Below are 27,885 nucleotides of genomic sequence, written 5' to 3'. Positions count from 1 at the left end.
TATTAAGGTTACGAAAAGTAGATCTATTGTCCACAGATTTATCTGAAATCAGTTAATAAATGCATAAATCAAGTCATCTGTTAGTCATACTAAGAGGTAAAAGCATGCTAATAGCTCAACAAAGAGGGGTCACGTTCCTAAAATGTTCTAACCTAATTTCTTCAAAGTCACGGTAATGAGACTTTTCTACATGATAATGTTATCACTCATGGCAATGAAAGACATTTTACCTGATAAGGTTCATTTGTATGAAAATAAAACAAACTCTACAAGATACCTGCAAACTTCTTTGTTCACTTGGTGTTAAACTTGTCAGCTAACAAAATAATTTACAACAATTATATTAGATATTATTAAAGACAATTATTCAAATTTAATGCTTAGATTTATCCTTGAAGAACACTCACTACCAGAAGAACACACTAATTTACACAACTTAATTTGTTTATTTAAAAGTATAATTTTCACTGAGCAATTAGCAACAATAACTGGATATAAATACAGTTTTACAGTAATGTAGACTTTGCCTTGTTATTAGCCAGACTTTACAGACTAATTGATGTCCCACTTGACTGGCTATTCTAGTGGGACATCATCGAACTCCGATGGAAGTTCCACAGTGGCTTGTTTTCTTTTGCTTTCCTTTCTCTAGAGAATTTACAGGGTTTCTTCTTGAGTTTTACTGGCCAACACAAGAACTTATCTATCTCAGACAACAAGGATACATGAGGATCTGCACGTTCAGAAATTTGAACGTGTTCTTACAAGGTTATTGGTGCCTCCAGTGCAAGCCTGACTGATCATGTTGAGTTTCTTCACTCATCATGTTGTCAGTATTTAGGTGTAAGGTATACCTTGCGCATCAGAGTAGCGACAATACTGGCTGTCTGTTTCATTCCATGCATGTGGTGATTAGCTGCAGAAATAAACGTAAAACAAAATAATTACACATTGTTTTAAAATAAAAGAAATACAATGAATCAACACAATCTGATGTGATTTGCAGAATTAACAATTAGGAAGCAAGATGATGCTTTCACTTTAAATTTTCCCTTTAAATATTAAAATACCTTTGATAAATATATTGTCATATTTCAAATGTTATTTTACGTTAATCCGGCAGTCACATTATCCCTAAAACTTTGCACTGTATTTAGGTCCCTTTCCAACTGTGCATAAAATGATAAAACACTATTTTTATATCATAAAACATTTTTTCAGTTATTGTGAGAAATTGTATAATTATTAATATAGTTTATAATTATAAACTTCATTGTTTTATTAATTAAAGTTTGCCTGTAGTGAGGGGAAGAAATTATGAAAACATCAAATTTTGAAAGGGGATTAGGTCGTGTGTATAGTATATGTGAATATATTATATTGTATATGTATATGATATTGTATATGTCGACAATACCATACGGCAATGAGTTGATAAGAACAACGTTGTCAACTCCGTGACAACGTTGTCGATTCTTGTTGTGAATTTGTCTGTGTTCGAAAAATCAAATCATTGCTCCTGCTTTTTAATGTTTGGAAGTCATTTGAAGCATGACTACCTTTCCAATATTGTTGAAGAGTTTTTTTTATTACATATGGACAGAACACAACTACTGTATATTCGAATTTCCGTCCCATGAATGTCATCAATAGTTTCACTAATGTTTCCCATTTCATATATTTCATTAAACGCAATTTTGAAGTTTGCAAGTATCAACTCCTCGCACAGACCTCTAGCACAGTGGTCTATTTTCTCGACTCAGAACCAAGGGACCAGGGTTCAATTCCCAGACAAGACAGAATAAATTTGGCCACGTTTCCTTTCACCTGATAAAACTACTCACTCTAGAAGTAAAATAGGTTCCAAGGAGTTAGGTAATTGTTGTGGGGTTGCACTCTGGGGAAGGTTAATAGGTGGCCTAGGGCGGGGGTGGCAAATAGTTTTTGAGCTCGTGTCCAAATAGAGAATTTGGGCACATCTAATTTGCCCAAATTTTATAAACATCTTCTGGCATACCTATGTGAATTTTCTGCTGCAGATTATAATTTATTATGTACGTAATAATTATGTAATTATTATGATTATTATTATGATTATTATTATGATTATTATTATGATTATTATGTAATCAAATCAAATCAAATATTTATTCAGGTAAGTACATACCTACCAGGTGAGATGCAAAACATTGAAGGATTTATAGATAGAGCAAGTACATACAATGCCTAAAGTCACTATTACGCAAAGCGTTTCGGGCAGGATGAAACACTACGACTAAAACTTAATACTAATTGAGATTAAAGTATAAATTGTGTTGAGAAAATAAAAAAAATAACAAAGGGGGGGGGGGAACATGGCAGAAAAATAGCAAATATACAATTTGGTCAACAAACTGCATTGTTTAAAATAGTAGACTTGGTTGACATTTAGGGGTGAGGTAGGTTACATGGACTTAATTAGGTAGTACTTAATTTTTATCTTTGACTTGTTGGAAGAGGTACAGTCTTTGACATAATTGGGAAGGTCATTCCACATTCTGGGTCCCTTGATTTGTAAAGCATTTCTAGTTTGATTAAGTCGTACTCTTAGAATATCAAGTAGGTATTTGTTTCTGATGCTCGGCAGCAGTATAGCACTCGGTACCTTTACTCAAATCTCTGAATGTTAAATATTAAGTCACTGCACATCTTCTCATGTGTACTCTATATATTTAAAACTCTGAATTGTAATGTCAATCCTGAGCTTAAAAGCTTCTTAGAAGGTTGTAACAGAACCCATGAGCACTACACCAGAAACAAATACCTATTTGATATTCTAAGAGTACGACTTAATCAAACTAGAAATGCTCTACAAATCAAGGGACCCAGGATGTGGAATGACCTTCCCAATCATGTCAAAGGCTGTACCTCTCTCAACCAGTTTAAGATGAAAACTAAGTACTACCTAATTAACTCCATGTAACCTACCTTACCGCTAAATGTCAACCCATGTCGTACTATTTTTAAAAAATGCTGTTTGTTGACCAACTTGTATATTGACTATTTTCTACCATGTTCCCCCCTTTTTATCTTTTATTTTATATTTTTTTTCAACGCAATTTATACTTTAAGCAATTAAGTTTTAGTCTAAGTGTTTTTCCCCCATCTCACCTTGCCCAAAACGCTATGCGTACTAGTGGCTTTAGGTATTGTATGTACTAGCTCTACCTATCTATGCATCTATGTATGTACTTTTCCTAAATAAAATATTATTATTATTATTATTATTATTTATTATTATACAGTTGACCACACACTAGAAATTGACGAGATGACGACGTTTCGGTCCGTCCTGGACCATAATGAAGTCGATAGTGATTAGACGAGATTGACTGATTGATGAAGATTAAGCCACCCAAAAGATGGTATGGGCATGAATAGCTTGTAAGTGGTGGCCGTTTGGAGCCAGTATCAATAGCTGATACTGGAGATCTGTGGAGGTGCGACTGCACCCTACGGAGAGGTCGGGACCTCTTAAGATGAGGGAGGCAAGGGCATTAAGTAGGCAAGAGATAGGTGAGGAGGTGGAAATCTTAGAAGATAAGAGCAAGGTAAATGATACGGAAGATTAGGTGTAATAATAGGAATAAAAAAGGGATCCTAAGAGAAACAAGATAAAGACAAAGAGACATAAAAGGAAGGGTAGGCTTATGTTAAGTCACGTTTGTTAGAAAGTTTTGAACATTTGAGAATATACTGAGAAAGGGAAAAAGTCAACAGCAACAAAGCCAGGACTCAGGTTCATGTTGGGCGGGCTGTGTATTAGAGCCAATTCGACAAGACGGTGTCTGTGTAGAGTAGAGGGAGGAAAGATTATTTTAGAGGAAGCTCAATCAATAGGATGATTAGAATCCCTAACATGACAGAAGAAAGAATTGTTCGTGTCTGCAGACTTAACACTTCTTTTGTGTTCCTTAAGTCTGTAATTTAGTGTACGTTTCACCAAAGTATTCGAGAGAACAAGACGAACAGAAAATAGAGTGCACACCAGCAGCATTAGAAGCAGGAGGAGCAGTGTGAACTAGAGTGCTACGAAGAGTGTTAGTTTGTCGAAAGGCGAGCTTTATATAGAGAGACGAAAGGTATTGGTAAGAGTTTTGAGTTAAGATATGGAGAGAGGGCAGAGCTCAGTGTGCTCAATAGTGTTGGAAGCAGGTTTAGGATGAAAGAAATTTAAAGTAAAGTGAAAAGTAAACTCATCAATATGAGTATGGGAGAAAAGTATTTTTAAAATCAGTTATATTTCCTAATATGAAAACCATTCTGATCAAAATATAATTATTTTGATTGGTGTCATCGTGATCACTTGGGAACACAAACTGAGCAACATAACAATCTAAGGAATATCAAGGACTGTACTGTACTGACAATCATATTAGTACAGTACCTTATACAAGGGCTGGTATGATACCATCCGGACACAATCTATCGATAACTGAAAAGATTAGAACTGCTCCTGTACAAAGATTGAATGGGAAGATTTCCTCATGAATATGACTAATTGCTCTGTATTTAAAAAACATTACATTCTCAAATTGTGAAGATTTCTGTCCAGAACAGGCAGCTGCTGTTTCTCAACTTACTATAAGGTATAACAAGGTTGGACTCACAACCGTTGCTAAAGTTTATAATGATACTGGTTCATTTTTAGCTCACGTAGGTCTTTCATGATTCCCTGAATATCTTTAATTATGTGACTAGTCAATTTGCTACCTCACAAGAGATTTAATAAAGCTTTTTATTGACCTATCTATATTCAGTCTCCTATAAAGATTCTGCAGTATGATATCTTTCAAAAAGACAAATCATGTCTTTGACAAATCAAGGGGCCTGACAGCTGAGTGGACAGCGCTTCACATTCGTAGTCCTGAGGTTCCGGGTTCGATACCAAATGGGCAGAGTTTCCTTCACCCTGATGCTACTGTTCACATATCAGTAAATAGGTACCTGGGAATTAGACAGCTGCTACAGGCTGCTTCCTGGGGGGGGAGGGTTGTAACAAAAAGGAGGATTGGTCAAGGACCGGGCCGCTGGGACGCTAAGCCCCATAATCATCTCAAGATAACCTCAAGATGTCTGGTAGCGATTGTAAAATATGTTTATCATATAACATTCACTGCATATGAAACATGTTTAGCAATCAAAATTTTTATATTTTGCCTATGTGGCTATGTACATACATCAAATGACATTTAGCTATAATGCAAATGTAAAACTGCTTTGGTATTAGATAATTAGCTAATACAAATTTTAGGAAGATATTAAGAAAATTTTGTAGTTAAGAAAAATTGCAAAGAAAGTATTATAAAAGTGTTCAACAGTTGGCAAGCTCGGCCAAGATCCTTACTCATCCTTAAAGATGAGTAAGGAACCTAATGGAATTTTCTATAAGGCTGGAGCAAGGGTGTTTAGGAAAGATTCCTGCTAAACTGGTGTTGGAAGAAGGTTTGACTCTCAATTGGGCTTCCACGATGTCCTGGGGAGGTTGAAGCTTACTTGAGGAAATTATGGAGTGGCCTACGCTCAGAAATTTAACCTTTACCTGCATCAAACCACATATTGATTTTTATTTGACTGTTGTATAGATAATTACCGTATTCTTATGGAAAATTGCTATAAATCATAAATTGGTATAAATTAATTACGCATATTCCTATTCCAGCGTATATACTCAATTTAAAGGAAATACTCACAAGGGCAGTGGGATTCGTAGTTAATAATCATATATCTATTGACATTTATCATCATGGACAGCAAATCTTCATAGGTGTATTCCTTGCCCAAGACATGAACCAACGACTGTATGAACCAGGAACCACTAGAGATGTTGCGCCACGAATAATGACCTGAAATTAATCATAGTTTGAGAAAAGTTAAATTCACATTCATAGAATAGGCCTAATGAAGTGCTCCTCACAAACATTTTCCCGGTAATTTGAGAAGCTTGGCTAAGTTTTCTTATCTTTATACACAATTTCCCATTATTTATAGCCACATTCTTTCTCACTTTATCCTTAAATCTTATTCTTAGGTTCCATTTTAAACTCCCTTTTGTCTCATTCTTACTGTCTTCCAGTATGCTCACCTTTCTAAGCACAGAGCACCCGCTAACTGATATCATGCATTTATTCAATTATCATAGACAACTGAAGGGAAGAGCTGCCTCTTGAGTGTCAGAAAATATTTATTATGTTTTAGTTTTTATACACGAGGGAACATGTGCAGAAAATTTATGACTCCTGTTAACAGGCTAACAGCTCTTCCCTCTCATGGTTCATCTTAACCTTTAACCTATCAGTTTTCAATGGACCACAATCCAGAGATCTGTTTACACCAGGTCCCCAATTATTGCCGTGTGAACAAAGGCAAACAGTTAAGAACCGGTAGCCAGGCCTCCTTCCTGGCACCTGGTTCAAACCCAACTTCCACTGTTTTCACACACACTCTCTCACACACTGCCCAACAGCATATTGGCTAGTGTATCACACATTATATATTTTGGATATATTAAAGGCATCTAGGTACAAAGCTCTCATGACCTCAGGGATAACTGTTCTGTACAATTATACATACGATACCTGGTATGGTGGACCAGCAGATTAGGAAATCAGCCGCTACCGGAATTCTGTAGGACAAGTAACCGCAGTCAGTCTCATCAGTAGGTCGAGAGCGTTCCAGTGTCACGCCAGTGTCCAGACGCTCTCCACGACATGCCTGCAAAACATCATGTCAAAGATATGAATAATGAAGAATTTACGAGAAAATTTATATTTAAAATATGTTCGTAGCTCTCTACATATCTGCAGTCTATATTATACAGAACTTGTCCGTTCTGACATTCTGGAAGTCACATGAAACAGAAACTGTATACATGTAAAGAAGTTGGTAATGGTGGCGGAAAGTGTACAATTTCAGGATTGATAAGGTCAGACGATGTAATGGAAAGTGACAGTAAATTAATACAAAGGGAATGAACTGTTCAGGGCACAGTATATTAGGGAAAAAAATACCGCAGGGTTAAGTGAATACACAACAAATAATATTGAGAGTCAAAGGGAATTAAACAGTGGTCTGTTTGTATTTCATACATATATATTAATTAAACAGTGGTCTGTTGTTTCGGGGTCTTGAAGTGAGTAGAATGTAAATATGTGTTTATTGGCTGTTGATCAAAGAGAATGCCTTGAAAGAAACCAACGTCGTCTATGCCTTCACCTGCCCACTTGGGGACTGTCAGCCACAAAGATCTCAGTATATAGGCAATACAACAACGTCATTCTCTAGGCGATTAACAATACATAAGCAAAAGGGCTCCATCAAGGAGCATATAACCTCCACACACAACCAGACCATCACAAGAGATCTTAACAAGCAACACAAAAATTATCGACAGATACAATGACAACAGGAGACACGACACCAGCGAGGCCCTACACATCAAAAAGTCAAAACCAGCAATCAAAAGCCAATAAGAACATTCTACCCACTTCAAGACCCTGAACCAACACAGAAGCAAGAAGATAAAACACGCAATGATGTACCCATTGATTCACTTATACATCTCAATCATGTCCTGTATTACCTCACCACAAGCGAATATTAGCATTGGCAGAATATGTAAAATTGTCTTTGAAAATGTAAGAAGTGTCTTGCAAAACGGTTCGAGGCGTCAGACCATAAATAAAGTGTGAAATTAAATTTTGGAGAATTAATTTTTCATCTACCCTCGACAGTGAAGAAAAACATCAGAAATATTGAGAAGATTCGGGTTAGAGTCATTAATCTTACCCTTTCGGTCATATTCAACAACATATGTTAGCTTGAATCGTCCTCAAGCCAATATGCAACTGAAAACTCCATACCCCAGAAGGGTTCGAACCCAGACAGCCAAGAGCACTATGCACCATGGCGTACCTGGTTCCTTAACAACTCGACTACCGTGACTGTACTAAGGTCATTGGAAGCCGAGGCTATATTCCCAACTAGGCAACAGCATTTGATGGTAAGCTTGGGCATAGATATTTCATCGAATCACCTCACTTTGTGGGGCCACGTGAGCAACGTGAGTTGAGTTACGAGATAGAAGTAATGTCAGTCTGTTAATTCTTGATGTAACTGAAGCCTGTGTTATAACAGGCTATCACCTGTTACTGGCGGTGGTGTTAAACACCGCCTGCCAGTCTGATGCTGGAAGTGAAGTTGTATTTTGTCACTGTGATAATTCTGTAGAGGATTGGCCATAATTTACTGATGAAGGTGAACTCGCCGGCGTGTGGACCATATATAACCCAAACAGTGCCTCATCTTATTGGGGGAGACATCTCCCGTCACGCAGGGTGCAGTCGCACCTCCTCAGATCTCCAGTATTAGCTCTTGATACTGGTAATGGCTCAAAAGGGCCACCACTGACGGGCTATTCATGGCCGTGCCACCTTTTGTGTGGCTTAATCTTCATCAATCAATCATCTTATTCCATTCACTTGGGCTCTAATAAACTCGAACCATGGACCCCACGCCTGTGAGGCCGAAGATCTAACGACCAAGCTATTGAGTAGTCTTAATAAGTAAAGTTTCCAGAAGTTTCCAGTTTGCCAAACTAGAATTTTCGACTTTCCCTGACAACTACTAAAGCTCAGAGAAATTAACATGCTAAACATGTTAATACCTTAACATGCTAAACATGTTAATACCTTAACATGCTAGCCATACACTCGCTCCACACCTTCTCATGTGATATATACATGAAGCAAACTTTGATCCTAAATGCTAATCTTGATCTGAAACTTTTCCTTGACAGGTGTAATAGAAACCATGAGCGCCACATCAGAAATAAATATGTCTTTGTTATCCTCAGAGTCAGGCTATATCTATGCAAATCCTCAATGCAAATAAAAAGACCCAGTCTATGGAACTCACTCAATAATGAATTACAAATTTGTCCAACTTATGCCTTATTCAAAAGTAAAACCAAAAAGTACTTAATTTCATCCTCATGGTATCTTTCCTTGTGCCTAAAACTTTCACCATATATTGTACTACCCACTTCCCTAATATTAGTACTTAAGACATACTGTATATGGTGATGTAATCACCTCTGTCAATTTATATTGTAGTTATATGTTTATATACATTTTGCTACAATGTACCTTTTCATCTTACCTGATATGTTAGCTTAAGGACCTGCCCCGAAACGCTATGCGTGTTAAGGAGGCATCAGTTCCAAATATGCAATTAATGAAAACTAGTTCGATTTCAATCAAACTTTTTTGACGAATTGTATATGAAAAGTGAGTCATTTGGTCCAAGTCTCAGCATCATAGCGTAAATAGAAGGGAGAAAAAAAATATTGTGTCAAAAATTTTCCATAATTTTCAAAAATTAACATCAAACACGTGTCAACTGACATCATGTCTATGACTCTCAGTTATCACAATAGCGTATATTAAAAAAATTAGTTTTATAAAAAAATTAAGTAAAAAAAAAATTAATGTTATTTTTCTTATTTGTTTATCGGACGATTTGCATGAAAATTAATCACCTGACTGCACGTAAGCTTATTTGAAAGGGTGCCAATTTTGGAGGAAATTGGTTGATGTCAACCTCAGTGACAGATGGCAGTACCTTAGACTTTAACTTTTAATGATTTACTTATCAAATAAAATAAACGGAGTTGCTACTCTTTCATTTTTATTACATTTACATGAAACATACACCTTATATGTAAAGTTTATATCTCTAAAATCTGATGCCAGCGTTTTTTCCTAACTTCATTTATTGATTTTATAATAGCAATAAACATGATATATTTGCATTTTTTTTAAGGGGGGGGGGAACTTTGACTATTTGTATTAGTAAAACTAAACATATTTTGGAAAATCAGCGACAACAGATCCTTTATTATATGCTAATGTGTCAGAAAAGTGTCATAGAACTGGTTATATCTGAAACGTGTGGTTGAAGTAACTTACTGAAAATGTGTAATATTCGTTGAAAAACAATCTCCCTCTCGATTTAGGCTGCAGTTCTGAAGCTTGGAACAATTGCAGCCCTTTTCATATACAACTAGTCAAAAAAGATTTGTTAACATTGAACATAGTTTAAAAAACTAACTCATGCACCATTAATGGCTTTGCATGAATGTAAAAATACCAATCTTATGTAATCTCACCAACCCATTGTACCTTGTAAATAAATAAATATTATTCTTATTCTTAATCTTATTCTTATTATTATTAATATTATTATTGTTATTATTATTATTATTATTATTATTATCATTATCATTATCATTATTATTGTTATTGTCATTGTTAATATTATTATTATATTAAAATGCATAGATATTTAAGTATTAAAATAAAAATTCCAATAACATAGCTAGAACAAATACACACAATGAAAAAGGTACATTTCAGAACACCGTGAGCCATCATCAAGTCAATTTCATAACAGTCCAGGACAGTCAGAAAATTTCCCCCACTTACGTGGGACAAATTTATGGTCATTGTGAGTTAATATTAATTATATAAGCATGCTGTTAATTATTTAGGTTAATGTTAAGTATTTAAGCATGCTTTATACATGACAGTCTTACCTGTATGAAGAACAACTTTGGTTTTCCAGCGAGAGATTTACATTGATCGCTTTGAAAGCTCTCAAAAAGATACTCGGCTTTTATGTGGCCATCCCTACACCACAAGATATCTTGTTCCCCGTGTGACATGAACACCACAGCTAGCATATCACAATCTGTGTGATCAGTACCGAAAGCCACTGAAAATAGGAGTGTAAAAATAAATTTCATTAGATCATCAGCATTAAATATTGGAAGTTTAAACTCAGATAATTAAGTTAAAAATAATAAAAATATATATATTATACTTCCGACCTCGTCAAGAGAAACATGTATATCAAGTCCCGTTGAAAGTTAGAGCGTTAAGTCTAACGAATACTAATTTCTGAGCAAACCTCGGTAGTTTGTGTTTAACTCACTGGCAATTCGTAAACATGCTTAACATATCAAGCTCATGGTGGATCTGTTAATCCACAGAGATAGGTACCTCTACAAATCACCCTGCTCCTTAAGGGGCATACTGAATAGTTAGCCACAAGAGAGCTAATTTTCTGACATAATAGAGTATTGGTTTCTGATGATTTGCGAGTTGGACTATACTGAAAAGTCCCAATTTCAGTAATCACTGGCTTACCTTATCAGCTGTTGTTTGGGCTATTTTTTACCATTTGTTCTCAACTTAAAGCATGTGTTACTCGATCTCTGAATGGGTTTATATATTATAAGCATCTCAAACATGCTTAGGTATCATGCGCATTAAGCGAAGGTTGTTTTCTCATCTTACAGCAAGTGTTTTCTGTTAGTGATGGACTTAGATGCTCCCCACTGTCTCCTTGCCTTTAAACTGTTAATACAGTATAAAGATTTATCTGGTTAAAGTCTCTTGCTTCAGTATCACTATAAATTTTTCTTTTATTCTCCTCAAACAATTGCTTTTATCATCTCAAATTTTATTCTTTCATTTCTTACATCTTTTAAAATCATCTATTTTTAGATCACCTATTCAAAATCTATTTAAAATCACCATCATCTATTAACACACTGTCCAATGCTCAAAGAGTGGCAAAAAATACAACAAATTGATTCCCAGTTGGCCTCTTCATTTACCTGATAAAAGCCTTTGATACTGTAAACCATAACTACATCTTACTTAAACTGCATCAATGGTATGATGCAAACTGAATATGAATATAAACTGAGTATGGTATCTGAAGCCTTGCTCTGAACTATATTCGTTCCTCCCCCACTCTACCAATGACAGCAGGAGTGCCGCAGGGCAGCATCCTAGGACCTCTCCTATTTCTTATGTACATCAATAATTTGCCAAATGTTTCTAACATTCTTAAACCTATACTATTTGCTGACGATACTACCTTCAATTTTTCTGACCCCAACCCCCAGACACTAAATAATATTGTAAATAATGAATTAAAAAAGTCCACTCATGGTTGGCAATCAACAAACTTGCATAACATAGAAAAGACCAAATATATTTTATTTTGTAATAATTCCATCATTCCATCCAGTAATTCCATCTATCATCATACTATCATGCAAGAGGAGCCACACATTTATGGATCATCCAATAAAATTAGCAGACTTCTAGATGTTACTACTGCTCGGCTTAGACTCGGTTACAAGTATCTCTGGGAATTTTCATTATCTGCCGATGTAGACCTGACCAAATGTAAGCTGTGTCAACAAAATTATTCGCACACCCTCCGTCACTATGTGACGGTGTGCGAAAAGATACGTGAATTTAGAGACAATTCTATAACCAATGTTCCAACGATGTGTCAATATTTCATTCAAAATGATCTGCTACCAGAAATTTTAGCCAAATATCCCCAGTTTGCTAACCGTAGGTAGTAACTAAGTGATTGTAACCTATCCACCGCTGCCCACTGGATGGGGGGGGGGCAGTGTTCAGGACAAACATATCAATTGCGACACTAGCTTTCCACATATGTCAGTTGCTTAATTTGGAAACTGTACTTGTGGTCGATCTCGATCCCATTGTTGATGTGACGACTTATATTGAATTTTATAACTAGCTCATCAAGATTGTAACTAAATGAATTGTGGGGTTCAGTCCCTGAGCCCATTATGTGCCTCTGTAACCCTTTCCACTACCGCCCACAAGATGGGTATGGGGTGCATAATCAATGAACTAAACTAAACTTCGTAATAAATCTTCAAATCAAATTTAACATCAGATAGAGAATGTTAACACCAGCAATAAAATCGAGGGAAAGTTCCTTGGCCTATAAATACACAAGAGACTGAACTTCAGCACCTACATACAACACATATCCAAAAAAGTCTCAGAAAAAATTGGTATATTCTCTAAAATCAGAAATTATATTCCAAACTCTGCTCTCCTCTTACTATACCTCGCGCTAATCTATCCTATCTAACATATTGGTATCTGTGTATGGAGTTCCACCATTGTAAACTACCTCAAGCCCATCATCACTCAGCAAAAATCTGCTATCAGAACTCTAGCAAACTCTGTACCACACTATAAATAAATATATCCTTGATGTCCCCAGAGTCAAACTAATACTGTGCAAACTCTCCATGCCAATAATAGGACCCAGTCTATGGAACTCCCTGCCTAATGAATTAAAAACATGTCTATGCCTTATTTAAAAGTAAATTGAAAAGTATCTAATTTCATCCTTATAGTTTCCTAGTTTGTGCTTCAAACTTAAACTGTAACTTGTATTATCAACTTCCACAATGTTAGTATACAAGACATATCATCACTAGTGTAATCACCTTTGTTAATTTATATATTATTTATATGTTGATATACATTTTGCTACAATGTACCTTTTCATGTTACTTGATATGTTAGATTAAGGACCATAGATTCGAATCCTCCTCATGGCTCCTACTGATATTCGACTCTGTCATATCTCACATAACGCTAACATGAGACAAACTTCCAGATATTCCACTGGCAGTTTTTCTATTATATACACACTTAAGCATTATCAATTTAGTTATTTCTAACCTTTCATCATTTACATGATACCAAGTGTACCTTATGGAGTACAGTCTATCTTTATGCTTACAATATTTACAGTGTTAGTAATATTTTGTTTTACTGTATATATCTGTGTACTTAATATCGTATCAACAGTAATATTAAAGGTGAACCTTAGAAAATTTTAATCAGTAGAGAAGAAACTCAAAGTAGGTGGAGGTAATATTTACAGTTCTGTACTTTGAAAGTATCATAGGTCACACTGAGAAAAGTATCATAGGTCACACTGGGAAAAGTTTCATAGGTCACACTGTGAAAAGTATCATAGGTCACACTGGGAAAAGTATCATAGGTCACACTGAAAAGTATCATAGGTCACACTGGGAAAAGTATCATAGGTCACACTGGGAAAAGTTTCATAGGTCACACTGGGAAAAGTATTATAGGTCAAACTGAGAAAAGCATCATAGGTCACACAGAGAAAAGAAGGGCAAATGAGAATGTGATATTGTTTTGGTGGTTGGCTCCTACAAAGAGTACAGGAAAGAATACCAGAGGATATACCAATGGGAGAGAAATGCTCCTCCTTAGAAAAATGGAAAAGATACAGGTATTGATGGGGTACTGAATCAATACAGTATTTCTATGGGCAACATAGAGCATTTCCCATGCTCTATGTTGCCCATAGAGCATGGGAAATTTTAAAGCATAAATGTTAACACCTAATATATCTTTAATCACATTTTAAGTGATTTTTGTATAAGGAAGCAACATTACAAGAAAGAAACAGGTGAAGCAGTGTATTTTTCTTGTTTTTAAAAATATTCCCTCTCACAAATGCTTCCTGAAGGCATGTCTGGTTGCAATATGTCCCTCACTCGCTGGGTTTGTTCCATATAGCTCGCTGCATTGAGGTTGCGCTCTACATGTATTTTTAGCACTAAACAAATTTATGATGGAAACTGTATTCAACTAACTGAGGCACGGAAGATAATAATAAGATGGACAGACATGGCAAGTGTGAATGAGATAGAAGGGGAAAGTGAGAGTCCCTACTCTCCGCATACAAGATTCCTATGTTCCTGATTCCTATATGCGGAATCAGTTTGTTAATGAGGGAGTAAATGTTAAACAACATTTAGAGGACAAAGCACACTGCATAAACCACAATAACCTAGAGGGGTTCAACTGCATTAAAATACAAAACACGATCGAGGTCATGGTGGCGATGTTATCAATATTTATGTAATTACTGTACTGTAAATAAATCTATGGAATCCAATATGTTAAGATGATAAAAATAAATATGTTAAGATGATTTGGAGCTAAAACGTTTATGTAATAAAAGTCTAACGAACATTATATATAGTAAAAGATACTTACAGTCCTGAATTTCAGCTTTGACCCGGGCGACGGTCAAGTTATTATGGACCGTCACTTTAAACCCTAAATTTTCAAACAACGTCTGAGCTTGGTCACGGTCGTGATCATTCCCATGACGCTCCTGTTGAATGATTGTAGTTATATAACTGTTAATATTCAAATTAAGCAATGAACTTTAATTAGTAAAGAAAGTTTGCACATACAAACATAAACAATAAATATATATGCAATATATGACATCATAATGTCCTAGTAGTAGTAGGCATCCGTCAATCCCGTGGGGTTATGGAGTTGTGCCCTGGGTGTCTAGTTGTTGTAGTGTAGTTAGATGTAGCGCCTGCTGTGACTGTGAAGGCCAACCCGAGAATGACAGTCTCGACTGCAGCGAGCGCAGATAAACGCCGTTGCGGGTGCGTCTGACAGTGGTCGAGACCTCCTCTGAAATCTATTATCCTTCGCTGTTATCCTCCTCTGAAATCTATTATCCTCTTCAGTTTATCCTCGAATTGCTGGAGTTCCTTCTGCACTTTTCATCTCCAGGCAGATCTGTCCGCAGCTGCTGCATCACAAGTGTTGATATCGATGTTCATCTGCTTGAGGTCGCGTTTGCAGGCATCTTTGAAACGCAGCTGAGGTCTTCCGGTGGGTCTCCTTCCTGATGCCAGTTCTCCATACAAGAGGTCCTTCAGTATGCGGCCATCGACCATGCGTGTGACATGTCCCAGCCATCGCATGCGTCTCTGTTTCAGGAGAGTGAACATTGAAGGGACTCCTGTTCTCTCGAGTACTTGTTGGTGACGTGGTCTTTCCACGTGACGTCAAGGATGCGTCTCAGGTTCCGCATGTGAAAGGTATTGAGAAGTCTCTCCTGGCGAGAGCGCAGGGTCTAGGATTCCGAGCCGTAGAGAAGTGTACTCACCACACATGCCATGTAGACTTGTGCCTTGGTGTGCACTGTCAGTTTGGCATTTTCCCAAACGCTCTTTGTGAGCCTGGCTCACATAATGTCCACAACATACTATAATTGCTGATATACATGAATATACAACATAGATGATATACAACATAGCTGATAATGTCCACAACACACTATAATTATAAACATCAATAAATAAGGTATCAGAACAATGCCGGTAGCACACTAAGATTAACATTAATATAACTGGGACGCGTGTAACGTTTGGCTCCGTCTACACATTCCTCGTCACTTCACACAATCACATGTACTTACGAAGTTGCGCTGGCAGAAGTTGAACTTCGGCTCTCTGGTCCCGCCTCTGAACTGTCAATCAACTGGTGAACAGCTTCCAGAGCCTATCTTCCTCTATCATATCTACATTTGAAACTGTTTATTTTGTTACACCGAGCAACATGTGGTGTTGCCACAGCCGAAGGGCAAGTTCGCCCTTACTTACTTACCAGAGCTTAGTCATCTCTCGTATCAGGAACGGTTGAGGGTCACTGGGCTAACAACACTACAGACCAGGCATTACACACAGAAATCACAATAGCGTGATGCATCAAATCCACAAGGGCCGTGACGAGGATTCGAACCTGCGTCCGAGAGCATCCCAGACACTATCTTAATCAACTGAGCTACAACATGGTCAAAAGAGTTGAAACCGAAATTCTATTGAACTTACTGGACCCTGCAGCCTCTCCGAGACACAAACCAGGGCTTTACACAACTCCTCCCCATGCACTCGAGCTATGTCAATAGGCCATTCTCCCTCTTCGCCCTTATTTCATTACACACACACAAAAGTCACAATAGTGTGATGCATCAAAGTAGGAGTTGTGTAAAACCCTGGTTTGTGTCTCAGAGAGGCTGCAAGATCCAGTAAGTTCAGTAGAACTTCGGTTTCAACTCTTTTGACCATGTCGTAGCTCAGTTGATTAAGGCAGCATCTGTGATGCTCTCCTTACCTACCTTGAAGTTACCTTGATGTGCTTCCGGGGCTTAGCGTCCCCGCGGCCCGGTCGTCGACCATGTAACACGGGTTGGGGTTCTCTCTCTACTTATCTACCTTCTACTCCCTCTACCCGTATTCTTACTTTTCATTCTCTACCAAGGGACTCCAAAACGTTTACCAAAGCCAACTCCACGCCACGTGGTCCTAAGACGATTGACCGACTTAGGATTCTACACCCAGTATGACGTGACCTAGGCTTTGAGCAAAACCCTAGAGTCGCCTCTACGCTGCCACCACCAGACCAGCAACACAGGGCAATGATCGAGGTCTGGATCGATCACGCTAATTAATCAACCTTGGGGCTTGATCCCCACTCGATGACCGTGGAAACTTAAGAGTGTGAAATTAATTACACGGGAATGATTCGATGTTAGAATCGATGTTAGAATCGGCGCCCAATCCAACTCTACCTCGTGTGGACCACGTGACCAGGACAAGTTTACACATAAAACACATGGAAATAATAAAATGCAAAATATTAACAAATTTAATTTATTAAAAGAAAAACTAAAACAAAATCTAAATATGTTCACTCCCTGTCACTTTAACACTCCCTACTTGACCTGAATGGCAATGAAGACTATTCAATAAATAACCATAGCAACTATACCTCTATGTTTTACCAGCTAAAGATGTTGGGCTGGTCTTGGGGAGAGGTAAGATGTTTGACCTCTCCCAGCTGCTCTGCAGATCACACTGATTGTCCTCGTCTGGCCTAGCCCAGGCTAGAACATTGTATCCTTCCGCCTAGTCAAAGTTCTACCCAGTTACTAGCAAGGTTTAAGTTATAACAATTAACCTCTGTTTGTACTGAATTGATCCAGACTGGTTGAATTATTTTACTGAAATTAAATTACACAAACATCTAACGGCAGAGCTGTTCCCGATCCCCCAAAAATGGTTAATTGAACTTTGAGAAATAGTAGACATGTCAACCCCTGATGACCTATGACCGCCGGTCACTCCGCCTTACAAGTTAGATCTGAGTCGTGACGTCACTGATGGTGACTTAAACTCAATAATTAGAATACTCTTGATATTGTACCCAGTACTATTATACAATACAATTTTAATGCAAAATGAATAAAGGCTAATTTTCTCTAAATTACTGAATACTATAGGATGATTCATTATACGCAGCTATGAACAAGGCGTCGGTTATTTCCGCCGCGAATTCCCCTGGGGGTCAGGTCCCCAGGTCACCATGCGGGCTCAGCTTCCCATTCTCTTTTGTCGATAAACCACTCTGGATAATTCTTACAACCAGCCTAGTTTGTTACAACCCCCCCCCCCCCCACACAAGCACTTAGTAAACCTTGTTAATTTGTTAAAAAATCACGAGGTTTAGTATCCAAACCCACAATTCAACTCATGCCACAAACAAAAGCTAACCTAACTAATAAAATTTGACAAATAATAGTCCAACATCATAATAAATATGTTCACATTTCATAAATTTCTCAGCTGTCAACTGACAGCAATCCTCCATTATCAGGAAACATACATCCTATCCTTACTGACATAGCTAAATAACATGGCCCTACTCTACCATCAAAGACTAGCTATTAAACTCCCTTGGCTCTTCACTAGCCAAGTCCATGTGTCCTCTAGAGCCGGCCACACCGTGCTCAAACAAACATTAAAGTTATATCTTCAGATTGAACTTTCAGTCATCCGGGAGCGTACTACGGAACTATCAGGTTCACATCCGTGTACTACCCACTCCCCATCAATGTCAACCTTGACATGTTAAGGAACACACCTAATGTTTATTACATGTATCTAAAAATAAAAAAAAAAATCCTATACTATATCACAGGTTTCAGCTGACTGTACAGCCAAGTGTTCTCACTCACTAGAAGTGTCAATGTTTATATGGGTCCGCCTCTCCTGTGTTCAAACATTCTGCAAAAGTATCACAACATAATTTTCCATAACCGTTTGTTCTGGGCTGAGACAATTACACAGGGGCTTCGATTTTGATTACTGACCAATTTATAGAGTAAAAGTCATATATTATACCAGAATTATTTTAAATCTTTTTTTCAACATTTATAAAGTATTGATTCTAAATCTGTTTTTCAACATTTAAACAAAAGTGTCCAGATATTCTTTACACAGATGTTCAGAGCCAACTTTGTTGTTTGTATCAATTGTTCATATTGAGTAAACGAGAAGAAAAAAAAAATCGATGCTGCTGGATGCTGAATGTAGTCGCTGACGATGACGGTGTCGATCTTGCTTCTCCCCATGTGTAGACATCAATACCTGGTCCTCTTGTACTCCCATCCGGTACTCCTGAATGACGACAGAGTGTAGTAGAGCTGAGTGCCAAGTGACAGCTGTAGAATACTGTTACTTCGGCCATTAATCTTGCTCTCGACAGTCCACACGCCTTCGTATCAATCACAGTTCACACGGCAGTCTTGATGTTAAACTTGACGGCGCAGATGACCACAGCAGAGCAGGACTGGATGTACCAACGGTGTCTCTTAGCAGGAGTGGTGTCAGAAGGTCGTAGAGGCGGGTTGCTTGTTTGCAGAACAGGTGAATCTCGTCTTCCATCATTGCTCACGTCATCTCAGGCGTTTCTTGATGTCACCAGGTTACTAGGCCGTAAACACCAACTGTGTATACCCTCGTACCGCCGACTTTAGGCCAAAGGAGACAATTTTGCGACCTTCTATTGGCGAGTCCCGGTACTCTGTAGGGAAACCGTGCCTTCCACCTGTGACCGCCTTACTTCTGCTTTCTTGTTACTTCAGATGACGTAATCATTAATCTTCCGGCGAAATTCTTGAGTACTGCTACGTGCTTTCCATTTCTTGACCTCTCCTTCACCACTGCTGGAATGGCTGCAGTCTTGATGACGCAGCAGGTGGGTATTGGTGATCTCGAGACAGCTACCCCGGCGTTGTATGGCACCTCCGGTGACTGCTATAATGTGGACAGCTCGCTGGCCCTGACAACCTCGTTAGTGACGTGAGGCGTCGGCCGGGTGACTCTTGGACAGTCACTTATCCCCAAAGTAACTGATGTATGGGTTACTGGGTCTGGTGGGGGGAGGGCTTTGTGTAACGTGCCTCCCACCTCGGTCTTTACAGACAAGGGTTCACGTGTGGCTGGAACAACTGGGTCGGTGTACCAATCAGACCTGGGAACAGACAGACACAACACAGCGGAAGCATAGATATACTCTGGGTTTGGTGGAGGTGGAACCCCAGAGCACGGTAAAAGCTGCTACCTGAGTTAAGTATAGAGATAGTACACCTCATTGCCTTTACAGGAAAATCTAATGAATACTAAATTATACTAACTAGGGAAGTTACTTTACTGTATAGCGCGAGATCTCGTCACCATAGGGTGGCGAGACTGCACCTGACTACTGATGAGCGATGACAGAGGGTCATCCTCATCTTCTGACTCGTCGGTGAAGCCATGAGTCAGCACTGCAGAGTCAGGAACTAGACCCGCTGAAGGCAGTTCTAATTCCTCTCTAGCATGATAATGTTTCAATTTATTTACATGAATTGTCCTTTCCACCTGGTCCTCGAACACTCCCTTTATAACAAGATTAACCGGCCCCGCCCTTTTAATTACTCTATATGGTCCTCGCCACCTCGGAGCTAGTTTCCTGCTCTGATTGGCGGGCGCAGCCTCATTCACTCTCAATACGAGGCTTCCTTCCTTCAACTCAAGAGGGCGCACTTTCTTGTCATAAAAATGAGCATACCGAGTCCGTGCCTTCTTGGACGCTTCAGCTGCAATATTCCATGCATTTCTCATTTTTCCAAGGACCTCTGAAGGATAGTCCTCCCCGTATGCAACATTATGTCTGTTAAGCAGACCTGACGGGAAATTGCATAAATTACCAGTAAACAAATGAAGTGGTTGGGTGTTAATTGATTGGTGGATGGCAGTATTCAAGGCGAACTGAACATAGGGTAGGTGTTCATCCCAGGTGTTTGCATCATGTTCAGCAAGGATTGCAAGCATATCCTTGACTGAGCGATTAGTCCGTTCCGTCATTCCGTTTGCTTGTGGGTGGTAGGCTGTTGTAAAAGCCGAAGTTGTCTCTAAAATCTTACAAACTTCTCTAAATATATTCCCATTGAATTCTTGACCCCGGTCAGAGACTAAAACTTTAGGAGGTCCGAATACAGTAACGAACCTACGCAAGAACGCATCTGCAACCGTACGAGAATCCTTCTGAGGTAATGCAACTAGTGTAGTGTATCTAGACAGATGGTCAACTAGCACCAACACATATCTGTTACCTGAATGACTGTGGTGTAAATCAATCAGATCGGCCCCCACACGATCTAACGGTTCACGAATTTCAGGAAATTCCTGAAGTGGGGCTTGTACCTTAAGGGTGCCTTTCCTCCTCTGGCAACGAGGGCACGACTTCACGAAATTGATTACCTCAGAAAGTAATCCTGGAAAATAAAATAGAGACTTTGCTTTTAAGTGCGTTTTAAAGATCCCCGGATGCCCTGCAATTTTTGAAGCATGCGCAAGCTTTAACGCTGATGACCGCAACGCGTCCGGAATAACTAGCTGAAATACTGCCCTATCATTCTGGCTATTAACATAATACAGGACGCCCTGTTTCATCTCAAAATCATGAATAGGTAAATTCTTTTTCTTTTTCGGGTATTTTCCTCCCTCTAAATACTCAATAATTTCTTTCCATCTAGGCTCGCTCATCTGGTATTCTCTCATTTTATCTGATGGAATGGTTTCAATATTTTCATTAATCTGCATTGCCGCTATATTTCTACTTAGCGTATCTGGCACAACATGTGCTGGACCAGGCTTGTACAAGATCTGGAATGAGTGGGCCGAAAGTTCGTGAGACCAGCGTGACATTCATGGGCATTTCGTTCGCTTTTTAAATATGTGTGTTAATGCTCGATGGTCTGTGTAGATTACAAAATGCCGCTGAAATAGGTAAGGCTCGAAATACCTAACTGATTCTACTACTGCCAGTGCCTCCCGATCCGTAGCTGAATAACGAACTTCAGGTCCTTTGACCTTCCTACTGAAATAGGCTACTGGATGGGGTAAATTATCTGCGTCTCGCTGAATTAAGCACCCGCCAATAGCAATACCGCTGGCGTCAGTGTGCACCTCCCACTCTTTCTCAAAATCAGGAATAGCCAATACCGGTGTCGTGGTTAGTTGGTCTTTCAGTTTGCGATAGGCCTCGTCATGTTCAGATTTCCACACAAACTTCGCATTTTTCTTTGTCAGATCAGTCAGGGGTGCTGAAATGCCAGCGAAACCTTCAATATGACGACGAAAATATCCGGCCGCCCCCAAAAACCTACGCACGTCCTTCGCTGTCCTTGGAGTAGGCATGTCAGCAATGGCGCGGCAAGAATCTGGGTCAGGTCGGATACCGTCTGGGCACACCTGGAACCCCAGAAATTTGAATTTCTGAGCCGCCAGGGTGCACTTCTGAACATTCAGCCTGAAACCTGCCTGATCTAACAACTTCAAAGTCTCAGTCAAGTCCTGTAGGTGTTCCTCAAACGTCCTGGAATATATCACAACATCATCCAGGTACGCTAAAGAATGCCTACCCAGTACCGGACTAAGGATAAAGTTGATGGCCCTCTGAAACGACGAAGGCGCTGTCTTCAAACCAAACGGCATCCTACGGAATTGATAAGTGTGCCTACCATCCGAGAATGCTGTTTTTTCCCTATCCTGTTCTGCCACCGGAATCGCCCAATACGCCGATTTTGCGTCAAGAGTAGAGAAATACTTAGCAGCACCAAATTGATCTATTATCTCCTGTATTCGGGGCAACGGATACACGTCACCCTTAGTTAGTTCGTTCACCTTCCGGTAGTCAACACAGAAACGATAACTACCGTCCGGTTTCCGAACTAGCACAACAGCAGAGAGCCATGGTGACGTACTAGGCTCTATTACGCCCTGTCTCAACATTTTCTGGCACTCCTCCCTGATAATGTCCTTTGCCTGTTCCGGCAACCTCCACTGTCTTGTGTACACAGGCAAATGGTCACCAGTTGGAATGGTGTGCTCGATCTTATCAAGGAGACCAATCTGGTCATCCTCTGTCGCAAACAATTTCGGGAATTTTCGTAAAACTCCTCTCAGTGCCTTCCTATCCGCCTGTGCAACATGTTGCAAATCAAGTGCTGAAATTAATTTTTCCACTTCTACATTCTGTGCAACATTTCTCGTCTCGTATTGTACTTTGGATGGTGTTTTAGTGTTCAACATATTCAGTGCACTACATTGTGCAGTGACGGCTGGCGTCTCAGCTGACTCATGGTGAAAGATTTCTGTGTCCTCCACCATGGTTCCCTGAGATACCCTATCACCTGCCCTGAAGCGAAAAGTCTTATGTGAAAGATTGACAACTGGAATGAGTGCACCTTTATCGAGCACTACAACTAAGTGATGAGGAATTAATAAACTATCACATCTCCCAGCCACCTGAAGGGTGGTACCTGGTTGTATGTGACGTCCCACGGCTACTTTAATAAATTTAACAGAATGTGGTGGGCAACTCTGTTTGGTCAATGCATGCAATGCGCATGACCTCTTAACTGTGTCTGGAAGAGACTTAAAAATAAATTTTGGATAGTGCGCATTATATTTCAGCTTCCTCTTAATTGAAGCTACAACTGGGGGATGGTCGATCATCTCCACTGGGTAGGAAGTCTGTCCCAACTGCAACCTGCAGTTCCTAGCCCCTTTTTGAGCAGACAAGGAATAATCAAATCGCGACAGAAAATCAGTTCCCATTAAGATGTGACCAGGAAAATCAAGGTTCTCTACGATCGTACATGTGTGAGGCTGCAATTCCCCATCAATCTCAAAATTAACTGTACCTTGTCCTACGATCTCAATCTTTTCCCCATTGACCGCTGTTAATGTCTTTGCGCAACGGTTAAGACGTGCATACTTAAAATTGCTGAAGGCTGACTTTTTAATTACCGTTGCCTGGCTTCCTGTATCAACAAAAGCTGTCAATCTCACACCTTCCACTTTCACCTCAAAAGTAGGCCTACCATCACTAGGAGCCTGCTTTCATGCTTTCGTAGGAGTGACTTCGCAATCCATCTGTATATGCCCGCGCTTCCAGCAGGAGTAACACCTCCGCGGATCTCTGTTGTTACCCCGCGCAGGGTGGCTCGAACTTGCAGCTGAGGGCTGCTTCCCGCCTGATGAACCCGCGCCACAGTTCCTCGGCTTGGCTCCCTCGCCTTTACTTAACGCCTCTACGTATGGCGACAACTGAGTGCCCGGCGTCTCCGTGCGCATCTGCCTGTCTAAGGCTGTGGCGGCCTGGGGTTGGGGTTGAGGTATGGTGTGGGTGGCCTGGGGTTGGGGTGTGGATTGAGGTTGGGGTTGAGGTATGGTGTGGGTGACCTCAGGCTGGGGTGTGGATTGAGGTTGGGGTGGGTATGGGGTGGCCTGGGGCTGGAATGGGTATGGTTATGGGTATGGGGTGGCCTGGGGTTGGAATGGGTATGGGTATGGGGTGGCCTGGGGTTGGAATGGGTATGGGTATGGGGTGGCCTGGGGTTGGGGGAAGGGTTGGTATGGGAACTGAGGATGGGGTTGGTATGGGAGGTGGGGTTGGGGTGGTTGTAGTGACGGATGAGGTGTACCTAGGTGTTGTGGTATTGGTGTTATGTTGGGTAGTTCCTGCTGTTGGTGTGGTTGTTCATTTTTCCGTTGAACGGGTTGCTGTTCTCTACCGAGCGAAGTGGGACGTCCTGCCATACTAACTGAGGCCCCCTGTCTGCCCTGTTGATGATGATGATAAAGATTAAGCCACTCAAAAGGTGGCACGGGCATGAATAGCCCGTAAGTGGTGGCCCTTTTGAGCCATTACCAGTATCAAGAGCTGATACTGGAGATTTGTGGAGGTGCGACTGCACCCTGCGTGACGGGAGATGTCTCCCGTAATTATTAATTTTTTTTTTTTTTTTCCAGTGTTCTGAGGTTGCATTTAACCATCAAGCTGTTATCGTGGGGGAGGATACTGCTTCACAGTCTTTATGAGGGTGTCCAGCTGCTGGACACCTTTGTTGACCAGGAGAGTGGCTGTGTTGATGGCTTCAGGGTGGCCACTGCATGATTCAGGAACTCTTAAAGCTCTTCTAAGGTCATTGGTTGCTTCACATTCCAGAAGATAGTGAAGTAATGGCTTTTCTGTGACAGTTTGGCAGAAGATGCACTCTCTCTGTCGGGTTTCACCAATCTCCCAGTTGCATCTGTAACCTAGACGTACTCTATATAGCCTAACTGCTATTTCCCTGTGGATTCCTTTTGGGATATTTAACCTTTCTAATTTGGTTGCCTGAAGATACCATGTTGCAGATGGCGAACCTTCAGCTATTCTCTGGTGCAGGTAGGCTTTGTTGAGATGTGAGAGTTTTTTGGTGATGATGTTTTTTATGTTCTCTAGGCTGGGTTGAATTGTTTTATGTATCACTGGATGACGAGTTGCCAATTTAGCAATTTCATCAGCTTTTTCATTTAATGGGATTCCAATATGGGATGGGATCCAGTTTAAAGTTATGTTGAGGCCTTTGCCTTTAGCGACTGCTCCTTGATACAAAATGGTGGTAATTATTTCCACATTATCTTTCCACTGTTTTTGTCCTAGTATTTGAAGTGCAGCTTTTGAGTCTGTGTGTATGATTGCATTTTGAGTGTTTTGTGCAATCACATATGCGAATGCCTGTTGTATGGCGAACAGCTCAGTTTGGGTTGATGATACTAGTCCTCCCAGTCTCCAATATGCCTGAACGCTGGTCGTGCAAAGAGCAGCGCCAGCACTCTCATTTTCTGTGTCCACCGATCCGTCTGTGAAGATGTGGGTGGCTTCTGCTACTGCTATGCTATACATTTGCTCTTCTATTATGCGCCTTAGGATTGTCGGATCATAGGCAGCCTTTTTCATTGGGAGACTTTCTATTACTATTTTGAAAGTAGGCTCTTCCCACGGCGCGGAAGGAGTGTAATTTGGGTGTGGATGATCACCCTCTCTATCAAGAATCATGTTTTTTAAATGTAGTCTGTTTATGACTTTTCCTGCTCTTGCAACCCAAGAGTTTCCATTGTTTTGGCCTAGTCCAACCACCAAGGCCTGCCGTACTGGGATTGGATCAGAAGAAATAATTATCTTACTGATAATTGTAGCTGTCCTTTGTGATATTCTTTCTTGTAGAGAGGGCAAACCCGTCTCCAGTCTAAGAGTTTCAAGCCTCGTCCACATGGGGGCTCCCAGTGCAGCTCTCATAGCATTGTTTTGGGCAACTTCAAGCTTTTTCCACTGTTGGTGTGATAGATTTGTGAGTGCAGGTGCGGCATAATCGATCACTGATCTGACTGCCTGTACATAGTATGTGCGAAGGACTTGCAGATTGGCTCCTCCAGAAAGGGAGGTTAGCGACCTGAGGATTGCCGTCCGGGCCGCAGTTCGCTCTCTCAAGTATGTGACCTCAGCATTAAAATTCATGTGTGTGTCCAGGATGATTCCTAGATACTGATAGGTGTCGACCCATTCTATTGGTTGACCCTGTACTGTGAGTTGGATGTTGGGCTTCGCTATTTTTATGGGCATGGCCTTTGACTTTGAGGGGTTGAGTTTGATCCCAATCTGTTTTGCCTCTTTACTGATGCAGTCTAAGCATTTGGGTGCAAGGCGCGCCGCATCCCTTCCTTTTATGATGATGACAAAGTCGTCCGCGTAGTTTAGCAGCCTGCAGTGATGTGGGAGTTTCAACCTCATTATTCTTTCCATTAAACAGTTGAAGAGAAGAGGGCTAAGAATACCTCCTTGCGGTGTACCATTTTCATGTCTTTTGTACTCAGAGACTGTGCCATGAAGTTTTACTCTTGCTTCTCTGTTTATGAGACAGTTTTTGGTCCAGGAGAGCAGGTTGCCTTTGACCTCTTTGTCAATGAGGCAGCAGAGAATAGCTGGGGCACTAGCCAGTTCAAAGGCTTTTTCGAGGTCCAGGAATATCAGCATTCCTGGACCTTTTCATTCACACTTGATTTCATTCAAGTGGGCTAACAGAGTTATAATACATTCCACTGTGCCAACCCCTCTTCTATAGGCATACATATCATGGTGCAGTTTAGGCATTTTCCACTCCAGTCTGTTGAGTGCCATTCTGTCAGCCGTCTTGGCTGCACAGCTTTGGAGAGAGATGGGCCTGGGATTAGCTGGATCTTTGGGTTTTGGGATCGGCACTATGTCTGCTCTATTCCAAGCAGAAGGTCTAGTTTGAGAAGTCCAGGCTAAATTAATTAACCTTAGGTATGCAGCGTCTCCCTCTGGGTCGAGGTTTCTAATCATTTTATAGGTTATTTTGTCGGCTCCAGGGGATGTATCTTTGGAGTTTTTCTTAGCCCGATTGAGCTCATCCAGTGTGAAGGGGGCATTAGTGTCAGAGACTTCTTCACATGCTGTAAGGATTTTGTGCCACCTTTCTTCCTCTAGTCCGGTCTGTACTGCTAATACATCTGGTGGAAGTTGATTGCTGGCTGCTCTCTCTGCAAACCTGGTTGCCAGTACTTCGGCTTCCTGTTGAGGATCTTTGGGGTGTGGAGCTTTAGGTGTTTTATTCCCTTTGGCCCGGTGAATTTGCTGCCACATCTCCCCGAGAGAGGTGTGTTCATTCAGGTGTGAACACCATTCTAGCCACTTTTGTTCTTTTATTTGTCTGGTCTCTCGATGTACATGTTCCTTGACCTCACAAAGTAAGATCCTGTTGCGGTCACTTGGCTGCTTTTTGTATAGCTTTCTTGTTCTATTGAGTCTATGGTTGAGTTCTTTGACGCGTTCGCAATAGTACCAATGATCTTTATGGTGTCCGGTGGACTGTTTTTTCAGTGGGATTGAGTGGTTGGCTGCACTTTGA

At 40.2% G+C, this 27,885-nt stretch overlaps 1 protein-coding gene across 1 annotated transcript in view; it reads right to left on the bottom strand.

Moving 5' to 3' along the window:
- Nucleotides 1–627: 627 nt before the first annotated feature.
- Nucleotides 628–27,885, bottom strand: part of LOC138359370 (caspase-1-like) — a 38,845-nt gene continuing 11,587 nt past the window's right edge. Inside the window, exons 2-6 of the mRNA XM_069318497.1 lie at nt 14,988–15,108; nt 10,634–10,812; nt 6,618–6,753; nt 5,733–5,885; nt 628–916 (exon numbers count right to left, since the gene is read on the bottom strand). Coding sequence (XP_069174598.1) covers nt 831–916; nt 5,733–5,885; nt 6,618–6,753; nt 10,634–10,812; nt 14,988–15,108 — 675 coding nt within the window. The 3' untranslated portion in view covers nt 628–830. The remainder of the gene's footprint in view (nt 917–5,732; nt 5,886–6,617; nt 6,754–10,633; nt 10,813–14,987; nt 15,109–27,885) is intronic.

Source organism: Procambarus clarkii, chromosome 90, assembly GCF_040958095.1.
Source record: "Procambarus clarkii isolate CNS0578487 chromosome 90, FALCON_Pclarkii_2.0, whole genome shotgun sequence".
Lineage (NCBI taxonomy): Eukaryota > Metazoa > Arthropoda > Malacostraca > Decapoda > Cambaridae > Procambarus > Procambarus clarkii.
Note: the sequence above shows the minus strand (reverse complement) of the source record. Positions and strands in the feature narration are given on the sequence as shown.